Source organism: Amia ocellicauda, chromosome 5 (genome assembly GCF_036373705.1).
Source record: "Amia ocellicauda isolate fAmiCal2 chromosome 5, fAmiCal2.hap1, whole genome shotgun sequence".
NCBI lineage: Eukaryota > Metazoa > Chordata > Actinopteri > Amiiformes > Amiidae > Amia > Amia ocellicauda.
In genome coordinates, this window is record NC_089854.1 from 1,370,712 (window position 1) to 1,383,810 (window position 13,099).

At 45.0% G+C, this 13,099-nt stretch overlaps 1 protein-coding gene across 1 annotated transcript; it reads right to left on the minus strand.

Annotated features, from left to right (window-relative positions):
* Positions 1-802: 802 nt before the first annotated feature.
* On the minus strand, positions 803-12,575 carry alx3 (ALX homeobox 3). Its single transcript, XM_066703128.1, has 4 exons — positions 12,155-12,575; positions 2,340-2,635; positions 1,982-2,110; positions 803-1,854 (listed from the first exon to the last, which is right to left on the minus strand). The coding sequence occupies exons 1-4, from the start codon at positions 12,498-12,500 to the stop codon at positions 1,531-1,533; spliced, it is 1,095 nt and encodes a 364-aa protein (XP_066559225.1). The 5' UTR covers positions 12,501-12,575; the 3' UTR covers positions 803-1,530.
* Positions 12,576-13,099: the final 524 nt, after the last annotated feature.

The window sequence follows — 13,099 nt, forward strand, 5'->3', positions numbered from 1 at the left end:
GGACAGGTAGGTCCATGAAAAACCATTCATCCTCTATCAATGCTTCACTGTTTTATGAAGCAAGGTGGGCAGAAAAGTGCCAACAGCCTCCAAGCATCACAGCCAGAGACAAACACTGCGGGGTATTTATTTCATTTATTTACAGGCTGTGGTTCGAACATACAGCAGCCACAAGCGACGGGGAGTCTCTCTGAGCTGAGCCGAGGGACAGGAGACAAGCCACCCACCTGCCTGCGGTGGTGGCACAGGGAGACGGGTCATGTAGCTTCCTGCTGCCAGAGAGCATACATGCCATGGCAGTAAATAAATACTGTCTCGCCTGAGAGAACGACACCTATTAGTCTTGGAGCTGTGGCAGTAAAAACACGTTAAAAATGCAAAAATCCGAGGGTACATTTGCCCGGGGTAAACTTGCGTGAGGATTGACACACACACACACTGAATGTCTCGATTGTTGGAGTGGCTGCCCAGTGCCCGGCTCAGTCCCAACCCCGGGTAACCATTTACTCATGGTTAAAGCTCTTAATAATTACTCTGTACAGTCATGCTGAAACCTGCCCTTGTTGGGCTTCGCATCGATCCCTCCCTTGCATATTGTGTAAGATGTCCCCAATCCACCACCCCCCTGATTCGGAAAAGACTCTGTAATACCAGCTAATTGAAATGTCCTATTATCCCTTTATTGGCACAGAGTCCCTAGTGTGACTCTTACCTCCAACTGCATGCCGAATTAGGCAACAGGACAGCGCGTCTCTGCCCCGGGCACGGTGGCTCTGAATGGCAGATTTAATCTCTCCTCATGTTGTCGAGTTTAAAAACATTTATTGGTCATCATCCATTACACGATACATACAGTGAGAATATCTGGGTAACATTCTTAACGTGTACAATTTTAAATAGTACCTTCCTTTCCCTCCTCCTCTTCCTCGTCTCCTCCTTCTCATTGTCGTTGCATGTTAAGACACTAAAGTCCAAATGGTAAAGAATCAAAAAGAATAAAATAAAATATGACAAGTAAAACCCAACAACAACCCTAAACAAGCAATAAACGAATGATAGCTGCAGCTGTCTGGAGGTGTCTGAGGTCCAGCCACGGCATGTGACTTTGCTGCATTTAAGGCACAGGTGAGACAGTTCATCTACAATGAATGGCTTGTTGCCATATCGGTGGGGGGATTTTAAGTGGTGGCCCGGGGTCTCCCTGGTCCTTCACCGACGAATGAAGGGGGCTGAGAGCTAACTGAGGGAACTGGGGGCAGGAGGAGAGGAGATGGGGGGAGGTCACTGGGCAGATGTGGACTGGGGACGGGGGTGGCAGTCGGTGGAAGGCAGTCGTAATGGAGAGGGGTGGGGGGGTGTCGGTTGAGCCAGGGACCCTGATCCCCAATTGGGGACGTAGAACTCCGCAAACGAGCCTCCCTGTTTCACCTGCTCCATCCTCGGGTCATCGCTGCTCCTCTTCCTCCTGCTCCCGCTGGCCATGTGACGGGGAGGCAGCTGTGGCACCAGTCACTGGGGGCCAGCCTGAGGTCATGTGGGCCAGGAGAGCAAGCCGCCTGGTTCCTTGGCCTTCATCCTCAGAGCCACAAGGCCCGACGGCTTGTACTCAGACTCAGACACGGGCTCGAAGGAGTGCCCGGCCAGGCCGCTGGGGAAGCCGTGCAGGGAGTACAGGCTGTTGATCCCCGGGTGGTGGTTGGGCGACCCCGAGATGCCCATGAAGCCTGGGATGTTGCCGTGGGAGTGCGGGTGGGAGTAGGGCGTCATGCAGGAGTTGGGCACACTATCGGGGGACAGGACGCAGCCACCCGCCGCCCCCCCAGAGCCCGACCCTGGCCACAGGTTGTTCTGGATCTGGAAGGAGGGAGAGAGAGAGAGAGAGAAGGGTGAGCTGGAAAAGAGGGAGTACGGAGAGAGTCGATGCCCATGGAGAGAATGGGCCCATATTGAATATCGGTTGCCCCGGGCTGCTGTGGGTTACCTGGGGGTAGGTGTCCGAGCGCGGGAGGATGGAGATGTCGTAGCTGGCGGCGAAGTGGTTCCGCACCTCCTGGATCTTGCCATAGCGCTCCCTCTTCCGCCACTTTGCCCGGCGGTTCTGGAACCACACCTGTGGGTGGGTCAGAGCAAAATGAGGGGGGGTGCCAGGTCACAGGGTGGCACTGGGCTGGTGTCACTGGAACCGGTCAGCACCGCAGCCAAGAACCCCTCCAGGGGTTTGAAGAGGGGCTCGGTGTTCAAGGGGGTGTGGTGTAATAGCAGGGGTGAGTGTGGATGCAGTGTAGGGGGGTGATAGTCTGAATGTATAGTGACGGAGGGAAGGGGGGAGGTGTGTGTACCTGCACGCGTGCCTCTGTGAGCTCGGTGCGCAGGGCGAGCTGCTCCCGTGCATACACGTCAGGGTAGTGCGTCTTCTGGAACACCTTCTCCAGTTCCTCCAGCTGGAAGGTGCTGAAGGTGGTCCGGTTGCGGCGCTTCTTGCTCTTGCCTGACAGGTCGATGGAGTCGGCCACCGAGTCACCAGGCAGCTCCGCCGTTGCCGCCTCCTTCAGCTTCACGCAGCTATCCAGCCCCGCGCGGCACTCCACGGGCAACAGCGGGAAGCCCAGGGGCTTGGGGCGGGGCTTCTCCCCAGCTGGAAGGGAGAGATGGAAGGAAAGGGAGATTTTAACTTTCAAACTTCTATAACATTTCAAGGTCTGTCGAGAAAAATTTTACAAAAACAAATTGCAGAACTGATAGAGAACCACCCCCTCCGCAACCTTCTCAGAGCAAAGTAGAAAATTACTATCACTAGTGAGAGAGAGAGAGAGGGAGATAAAGACAGTTCATGTGTGTGAACTTTTATTGTTACTGCTGAAGTCAGCACTGAGACGATGCCTGTATACTGTCACTCTGCAACACGGCAGCCCCCCGCACCGGCGGTGCACATGGACAGCACAGGTGCGGAGGTGCTGGTGGGGGGAGGAAACTGTCTCGGCTGCGGTGCCCTGGGCAGGAGCTGCTCATTTTACAGTGGCAGGGCGCTGTGGATTGAACAATAAGCAGGCTGTGGTGGCGCCGGCCTGCCTGCACTCAGGAGAGGGAGCGAGGAAGCAGGGTTCACAGCAGTGAACTTTCCCAGGGTACGCGCTCTTTGATGGAGGGCTGACAGAGGGAAGGGGAAAAAATAACAGAAAATAAAAAATTCTCATCTCACTGTCAGGACAGCGAGCCTAACTCTGATGCAGCCTCATGTTCAGTGTAAGATTTAAAACCGAGAGAAGGCCCTCAGGAGTGTCACTTTACCTTTACAATCTGTGGTCTGGTGTTACAGCTGGGGGCACAGGATATGCATCAACCCCCCCCGAGGACTGGCACACACTACACACTGTACATCACTCTCTGGTCACCAGCTGCTTAGTTAATTAAAGTTTTGCACAGCATTTGTGGCTTCCGCTGTGTTGTTCTCTTCGGTTGCTGTTACTACAACCCCAGCTGGGTGCTTGTCGATGCCTGCCTGGTCAGAATGGCAGAGCACAGCTCCTCCCTGACAGCGATAATATATCAGCCACTTTAAAACCCAAGACGAAACCCAGAGATATGTTTCACAGTCACATACCGCCCCTTTAACAAAGCAGGGTTTCCTACAGACTCCATCTCGCTGGGTATTCCCCGTGTGCGTCTCCTTCGCAGTCCTGTTGACTTTTCTGTCTCTCACTCCCAACTCCAGCAAAGTGTGGTTATGGGGGACACATATGAGTGCCGCACCCCAGAGAGTTCACAATGGGGCATACAATGAGGTTCAGAGCCCTGCCCGACACTTTAACTCCCTCTTCAGACGGAGCAGTGCGTTTGCCTGCACCTTCACAGACCTTCACAGGAACCGACAGCAATTCCAAACACACAGACGGGGAATCCATGAGCAGCACAGTGTTGAGGATGTGGACTGGTGGTCTTCGCTGGTGGAGTCGCTAACACGATAGTATTTTAAAACCTGTTACACCTGTGGCTGGAGTGTGCGCTACACCCGTGAAGCTGCAGTGTGTCAGCAACACTCACAACATCTGCAGTCTCAGAGACTAGAACTACTGTTGATATAACCAAGAAACAAACAAACAAAACATCTGAATGTGCACATAACTTCTTGAAAATAGTCAAATAAACAAACCCACAAATAAACCTATACATGTTTAGTTTCCACACAAAGCTGTGAACTCTATTCCAGCTGCCGACCCACAAATAAACCTGCTCTTTTAAATCTATATATTGAGATATTCTGGGAACCCCAAACATCTGACAACTGGCAAAAATCCCCCCTTGTCTTCGGCTCAGCACGAATGGGTCGGGCAAGCTTTCTCTTCGGCCCAAGTCTGCCCTGCAGCCGGCCCATCAACCTGAGCAGAGTCAGCGCTGGCAGAGGTCTGGATCCCGAGCAGCTCATTGTGGCCATTTATAAACATCCTGTCGCTCAACTGGTTTCACATGATAAAACATGTTTGCATATCTGGAGAGATGAGCACGCTGCACATGCCTGGAGCCGGTCTCCTGCCCCCGGGACTCAGTCACGTGCACTGACGGCACGCGGCCCAGCTCTCACTTAACGCCATTTCAACAGTCGCAAACGAAAAAATATGATGAAAAACTCTGGGTGTTTTTTTTTTTCTTCTTCCTCTGCACAATATCAGACTGACATGAGATCTGTATTCTTTTCCCTCCATATCTGGTCAGCAGGAAAGACTGCAAATAATTACAATTTCAGGAATCTTTGAAGTCATCAGAGGACTTTAATCTGTTCATCAAGCTTCCACACTTTTTAATGGTCACATATATATTACACTTTTCCACAAAACGATCGTTTAAAATGCCTGTGTGACATCCTGCAACTACATTCAAGCAAAGGGGTTTAATCAGACCAGCATGTCGGGCATAAACTGACACTGCACCTCCTCTCGCCTGACGTCAGCTGGTGAATTTGAAACCTATTCCCTGTGCTTCATACACAGAGTACATGGCCATGACATTGCTGCAGAAGCCCTGCCAACAGATTGTAAAACCCTCGTCGGAAACTCGATCGCCCTGCGACACGGAGAGGAATAAACAAACTCCTCTGTGCGTGATTGCACAGCTCTCACAGTAAGCGCTCTGCTTGTGAGCGAATGCGTGCCGTTTCATCCATGGCTTCACGACGCGCTCTGTGTTTAACTGAACTGAACTGTGGCCATGAATTGTGTCTGGCGCCGGGCCTGCTGTGGTCTTGGTGACGTGTGGTGTTGCCCAGCACTCACCGTGTGACTCACTGCAGTTTCCATCCTGTCTCTTTATTACAAGTCTCTCTGCTACATAAATTATGCAGTTTTTTACTAATTTTGTTACCTTTGACAAAACAATGGTGTTTGTAAATGTTAATAAACAATTATTATGATTATGATTATTAATAATAATAAGCTGTCTAGAATTTGCCAAGCCACTGTGAGCTACATCAGGCAAGCCCTCCTAACTGTTCTTGTCCTTGTTATGGACCCCGAAGGATTATATATATACACACACACAGGGTTTATATGCTCATACAATTCCACAATTCAGCCTGGTTTGGACATAGATGGGCTCAAGTGGGCTACACTGGGCTGGACAGTCTGTTCTGGGCCTAAGATGATATACAATATTGTACTGTATTATAATGATATTATATTATACGATAGTCTGGGTGCCGCAGGCCCTGCGGAGGGGCTGGGGGTCCCAGGGTGGCAAAATCCGGGGACTGCAGGGATGACAACACCATTTGCTGATGATCATTGTGGCTCTTGAGGATGAAGCTTCAGGTCCTGGGCCAGTACTTAGTGCACTGGGCCACAGCTTCGTGAAGAAGAAAAAGAGCAACAGCACTCCATGAGAGATAGGGCCATTCTCTGGGTGTCTGTGTGGGGCTTCAAACTGCTCCCAAGTGGAACAATGAGGTCTCCCCGTCACTCAGTTTGTCTAATGAAACCAGTCGACTGCACAGATCAATGCTAGGTGGTGTTTCCTAACAGATTAGCACAGTTGTAGTCAGCTGGGATTGTCAGTGTATTTCCTACGGTTTCCTGTAGTGCAGCTGGAACCCGGGGCCAGATCAAACCGGGGACGTTGCGTCACTGATACAGGCCTTCCTGAGAATCCTTTCCGTTTCCCAATTTAAAATAACCAGTCGGACAGTATTAATAAGATATCAGTTTTCTGTCTTGGAGACTGCACTCGCCAAGACCTCATAAAAAACGGCTCTTCTCCCGTCCTTGTTTTGGACTCAAAAGGAAGGGAAAAAAATACAAATAAATGTAAAGGAGCCAGATGGTTCCAGAGGAGAGGACGGAATTTGCGCACAGTAAACGAGGGGGGATTAATAACGCTTAAAAGCGAGAAATTCCTCAAACAGATGAATAACAGAGCGCCTCCGGGGCCTGAAGACTATCTGTTCACTGTTTTCTTTTGGGTGTCATGAGAGGTTCAGTCGGTTTTGGCTCAACGCGGCCGCCGTCCGTCCATTTCAAACACACGCACACCGAGACAATCGCGAAGGCCGGCTCACCCTGCCATCCTCAAACACCGCCTTCGACAGCAGATCCGGCAGCAGGGCTGGGGCGCCTTTGAAGGCGAGAGCAATTTGGACGGAGAGAAAACCAAAGACATGCAGCTCTCCCCCGTCCCGCAACACGGCCGGACACTGCGCAGACGCAAACGCTGCTTCAATACCAAGCAACTTGGTTTTGTGTTTGTGTGCTTTGTGTTGTATTTAATCAGACATGTTTCTTTATGATTGACGGAGGAGGCGACCAGCGCATTTTACGCGCCACACAAAAATAATCGCCTGCTTCTGCTTCTGCTTCTGCTCAGATACTCGCATGTTGCGCAGTGTAAGAGGTTCGTGTACAACACCACCCAACACAGCACTAATAATCAAAGCAAATTGCATGCACATGTCCTTAATGAATTCCTCGATGCATGTGTACAACGCTGTCCAACACTTTACATCCCCGGCCCTAACCCAGTTCAGTGACTTTAGTTAATTAGTTAATTTTTTTTTTCTTTTTTTACTGTATCCCTGTTCAGAAAAAAAACTAAAAAACATGATTGATAAATAAGAGTACAAATTTGTCAACAAGTATTAAAACAAATAAATCACCGAATTACAAAGCTTTGTGGAGTTTCGAGTGCTTACTAGGGAACTTTTATCTATCCATTTCTCCACGTATGCTTACGCGCTTCAGATGAATATTGTTTCAATTGTAGGCCTGATTTGATAATGTATTGGAACATTTAGTTAATTTTACTAGTCAATAAATACAGATTAAACAACAGGTAATACTTTTGTATAATGACGCATTTTGTCAATTTTAATGCGGACACTACGTTCCCACAATACATAAACACATTTGTATATATTTTAAAAAATCATTATATATATTCACAATAAATACTTAATTGAAATACAGGTTTATATTATTTTTTTAAATCAAACTCCCAGATATATTTCACAGGGGATTGTGGTGAAGTGGCAAAAGTGACACATTTTGTGGCAGGTTTGGAGAAAGACGGCACCCCACGCTATAGGGAGAAGTGCGTGATTATTGATTTGTGTTGTTTAAACACATTGCTTTTTACAGTGTAGCAGCAAACATTAAACCACCTCTGGAATATTTTACCAACCCACTGGAAAGCCTTTGATATATACAGGCTAAACAATATACTTTAAAGAAGAACGAGTCGACCAGTCAATGTTTTCATGATATATATTCGAAACACATCATTTGAGTTTGAACTGGGGCAACATAATTCACAATGAACACATCGTCTGTTATGGTCAACACAGATCCGTGATCAACAAATAATGTCAAGTGAAACCCCGAGCTCAATCGCATTCACGTTTACAGATTTGGAACTTTAGCTTTACAGTCCAGAAATACATTTGTACTTATTATTATTCATATTATTATTATTGTTATAATTCTTATTATTATGATGATGGTGATTATTATTATTATTATGATGATGATTATTATTGTGATTATGATTATTATGATTATTATTATGGATATTATTATTGTCATTGTGATTATGATTATTATTATGATGATTGTGGTCATGATGATGGTGAAGATGCGGTGCGGTGTCTCGGCTCCTGTGCGGGGTCAGCTCCTCGCGCTCTTGCTGATGAAGAGGAGGGTCAGCACCAACACGATCACACAACGTGGGCTGACCACAACAACGATATAGCGCACTACAGCCAGCAACAACACAACGATATTTTGTATAGACCTGGGGGAATTATCAGTCAAAAAGTCTACCGGTGTTTATATAAATCTGGCATCAACACAAACACACCTGAACACATCCCAGTGCTGGGCCGCACAAGAGAAATGCTCGACATGCTGTTATTCTGTTCAGTAATCAGTACATTGCAGGTAATACTCACAAGCGAAATTCAGGATTGCACTAATAATAATAATAATAATAATAATAATAATAATAATAATAATAATAATAATAATCGAATATAATGATAACAATAACAATACTAATACCACTACTACTAATAATAATAATTGCTAAGAAATTTAGTAATAATAATAATAATAATAATAATAATAATAATAATAATAATAATAATAATAATCTTAAAATGTCTTATTATTAGTATTATTATTTTATAACGTGTCCTACGAGTTACTGGTACGGATGTCTGAAGCGCTGCGGTGGAAACAGCAGTCACAGCCCAGCACTGCACTCGCCCGGCTCTCTGACACACTCTTACCAGACAGGAGGTGAAGTAGAACTGAAGCACTGAATCTCAATCACTCTCTCTCACTCGGACAGAGGAGTCTCCTCTGACACCAGCACAGATCCCTATGAGAGCGCTGCGGCCGGGCTCTGTGTTTAGACTAGTGGGGCAGGATGACGGGAAGTCGGGGTAATTGTTGGGGAGAAAGTTAGGATCATAAGCAGAGCTCTGCCCTGTCTCTCCTCCAGCGCGCAGGTCAGCTTCCGTCCATCGCACCGAAACACTGGGCTGCTGACCCCTCTCTTCCAAAGCACGGTTTTCATTTCACTAGACAACATGTAATAACGACAACCTCGCATTTAGTGTGGTTTTGTTTTTGAGATCAGCTCCACAAAAATAAAGTCAAATAGCCATTTTGTAATTCAAACACGAAGCTTGAAGAAAATAAACAGACAATACAGTTTTTAAAATATGTGCAAATGTGAGATTAACTTAAATAAAAAATAATGACTACATAATTATTATTATTATTATTATTATTATTATTATTATTATTATTATTATTATAATTATAATTATTATTATTATTATTTTTGGGATTGTGGGGTATTTGGCTTCAGTCACAGTTCGGGTACAGGGGCGGTTGGCTCCAGCTGTTGTAACCAGAGAGCTTAATGGTTTTGTTTTAAAACAACAGAGATGTTTACCGAGACAAATGCCTTTAATTAACCCTCTGTGACTCCCGAGGGCCGCATGACAGCGCCGGCTTCTATACCATTTCACTTTAGGTTTTGCTATGTATGTGTGTATATATATAACAACACAAACTTGCATAAATCCTGCACAATTTCCCTAATAGCTGATCAATGTTTAACGCAATAATGAATATTAATAAATGTGCACGAATGTGCACCGATAAGTTACGGCCTTGTTTCTGGAGTCATAGAAATAACTGTTTTCTAATACAACTGTGTCAACAGGCGCAACTGCCACCAGAAAAGTGTGCAATATAATCATCCCTGACACAGAGACTTTTTTGGATGCTGTAATAAAAAATACAAATAAAACAATAAAAACAATAAAATAAAAACGTTATTATTATTATTATTATTATTATTATTATTATTATTATTATTATTATTATTATTTATGAAGCTGGCGCATGTATTTGAAGCGACTGAAAACCAATTGCACTATAGCCACCGCCCGCACATGCAATGACCTGAGACGTTTGAATAGTGCAAAAATAAAATGCGGAACACAATGTCATTGCAAACCTTTGGTAGCACTTTTTAACATGCATTTAAAAAAACTGTAAAATTTCCGACTGAATAAAGGCGTCATGTCCTGGTATGTAAAATGAATGTGGCAAACAATGTCTCACTAATGTGACCTGACGGTGAAGAATGTAAAGGGTCACAGGCTGAAGGCACACTTTCTCTCTCCTGTCCTTCTGTCATTCACTGCGATTCAGTAGTTGGGCTCACAGTAAGATTCTACAGTAAGATTATTGTCTCACCCACAACTCTCCGGTATAGGGCACATTGGACAGACATTTACCAGTAGGACATTTGAACACATGCTCTACTCGCTGAGTTGCAAAGAGAGCGGGTTTTGCACTTCAGCCTCTTGTCCGCAACATTCGCGTTTGTATTTCAGCAGAAACAAAATATTGGTGGCAAAATGATTTTTAAATTACAATTTCTGTAACCGAATCAGTTCGTTCGTGTGTTTCGGAGGGAATAAAAGGCACACATATTGTATAAACCATGTGAGAGAAGTGTACTGAAGCTGTATAAATTACACTGCGATGTTGTTTCTATGTGAAAAACACGCTGATTGTGCATCTGAGTCCTGAGCAGAACAAACACAACACACCCCCAGTGTGTACATATAGCTTCTACACAGCCTGCACCCATGTGTGGAGAGATATCCACAGTCATTCTTAAACTTTATACCACTTGTAATATTTTTTTGTTAATTGTCGTTGTTGTTGTTTAATATATCATTTAGTGTGAATTCACTAATTTTCTCGTATCCTTTGCCTGTGAAGTTAACCTGCGAAGAGTTCGTCTTTGGCCTAACCCGGGATGAGCCGCACTGTTGTAAAGGCCTTATTCCTAAATATATTGAATATCTCTCCTAGATCTCCTATAGTAAATCACATGAGATATTATTATTATTATTATTATTATTATTATTATTATTATTATGTAATAATAATAATAATAATAATAATAATAATAATAATAATAATAATAATAACAATAATAATAATAATAATAATAATAATAATAATAATAATAATAATAATAATAATTGGGGAAAGGGACTCATCAGTAATTCTTTAAAGTAATAATTCTGCATTGTAAGAAATACAAGTAAAATACATTTATTTTTAAAATTAAACACTAATTTTCAGATGCAGTATATTTACGAAGTACATGACCAAAATGTCACAAATGAATAAAAGTTCAAATATATTTTCTTACATTTTCTTTATGTTTTGCGCCCTCCTTAGCCCAACACGTAAAAAGGGGGATTCGGTTTAAATAGCATAGCTGTCTTGCTACCTGTAAATAATAATAATAATAATAATAATAATAATAATAATAATAATAATAATAATAATAATAATAATAATAATAATAATAACAAAGAACCCAGCAGGTTTCAAACACGTCCAGCTTCTCACAGTTATTGCGGAGAGCTGGGGCGAACTGAACGACACTCTTAAAACCAAGTAAAACTTCTACACGAAATACGGCTCACAGTTACTGTCGCGCTACTTTACAATCTTTCCTAACAGTCTTAAACGGTGCCTTTAACGATACAATAAAATGTATTGCTCTTAATTACACCGCAGTTTGCAAGTCATTAATTGTAGGAGTTTATACTCAAATGTAAATTACATTTATTGAAATATTATATTATACAAACATTTGCGTTTTTATACTCGTAAATATAAAAGCATGGAGGTAATTTGTGAAGCAGGCCAGTAAAGACAGGGACTTTGTGCTCGTGGATCAAGACATCTCAGATTTTGTTCAAATGCACAGGAATCGCACAGGCCAGACCCCCAGACCCCCAGAAATACAGACACACGGCCCCACAGACCCCCAGACACACAGACACACAGACCCCCAGACCCCCAGACACACAGACACACAACCCCTAGACCAACAGACATGGCATCTCAATAGCAGCAGGCAACAGCTTGCAGCTCGTCATTTTAATTGTCAATGGTCATTGTTAACGAGTACATTATTATCGGAATTGTGATTCTTTAATAATAATAATAATAATAATAATAATAATAATAATAATAATAATAATAATAATAATAATAATAATAAAGCAGACACACTCTTTGCGCGCATCCTGTAACCTTATTGATGTTAAGTGTGAAGTGTCTCTTACCTTCAGGGCTGCTCTCATAGAAAGCTGTCTTCCCGCTGATCGATAAACTCTTTTGGTTGATATTTTCCAAGTACTTGCTCTGTATTTTCCCGGGGGAAGCTCGGGGGTTCGGGGTGGCCGGGTTGTGCCCAAACTCGCCGGGGCTGCCCGACGGGTACCTCCCGGCCCGGGCGGCGCTGTACAGTTCGCCCCGGAGGCCGAGCCGGTGCTGGTGGACGTGGAGCGGGTGGTTCTGCAGCTCGTCGCCAGGGTGGAAGGATCCGGACCCGGGCTCCAGCCCCGGGGAGGCGGCGGGGGTGGTCCTAGCTGAGGCAGGGCAGAAAGACAGGCAGCCTTCCGCCTCCATCACCCAGTCCAGGTCGCTAGTTTCCCTACTTGTGAGCGCTGCCTGTGGAGGGGAAACTTTTTTGTGATATATTTGTCTTTTTTTCCTTTACTCCCCCCCCTTTCTTTTTTTAAACTTCTCCGTTTCCAGGGGGTGGGATTTAGAAGATGGGAAACAAAGACCCGTCAGGGCAGGAGGGGACCTTGGCGCAGTCTGACTTAATCCTGCAAAAATTCCGTCACGTGTGGTTTCTGTCAGTCCAATTAACTATTTAACTCCAAGCCCCGGTTTCGTTACTAAAACAAACAGATTATAGCGGCGAGGCAGTGCGGCTGGGTGGAAGTGGGGGTATAGCCCACAGGCCAGGACACGACCCCCAGGTACACCGCTAAGTCGGAACACGTGAGTGCTTCCTGCAAATACCTTGACTAAACTGTGATCCCTGGAGCCAATCACAGGCCGGTGCGTGGGCCCCTGAGTGGATCCTGGCCTACGGATCTCACTTCCCCAGGTGACCGAGGCCCTGTGAGACCGCACGGCAATCCTACTGTGACACCCAAACCCTGGACTATTGGGCCCCCGAGTCTCGCTGTCCACGGTTCAGCCACAGCAGCTGGTGA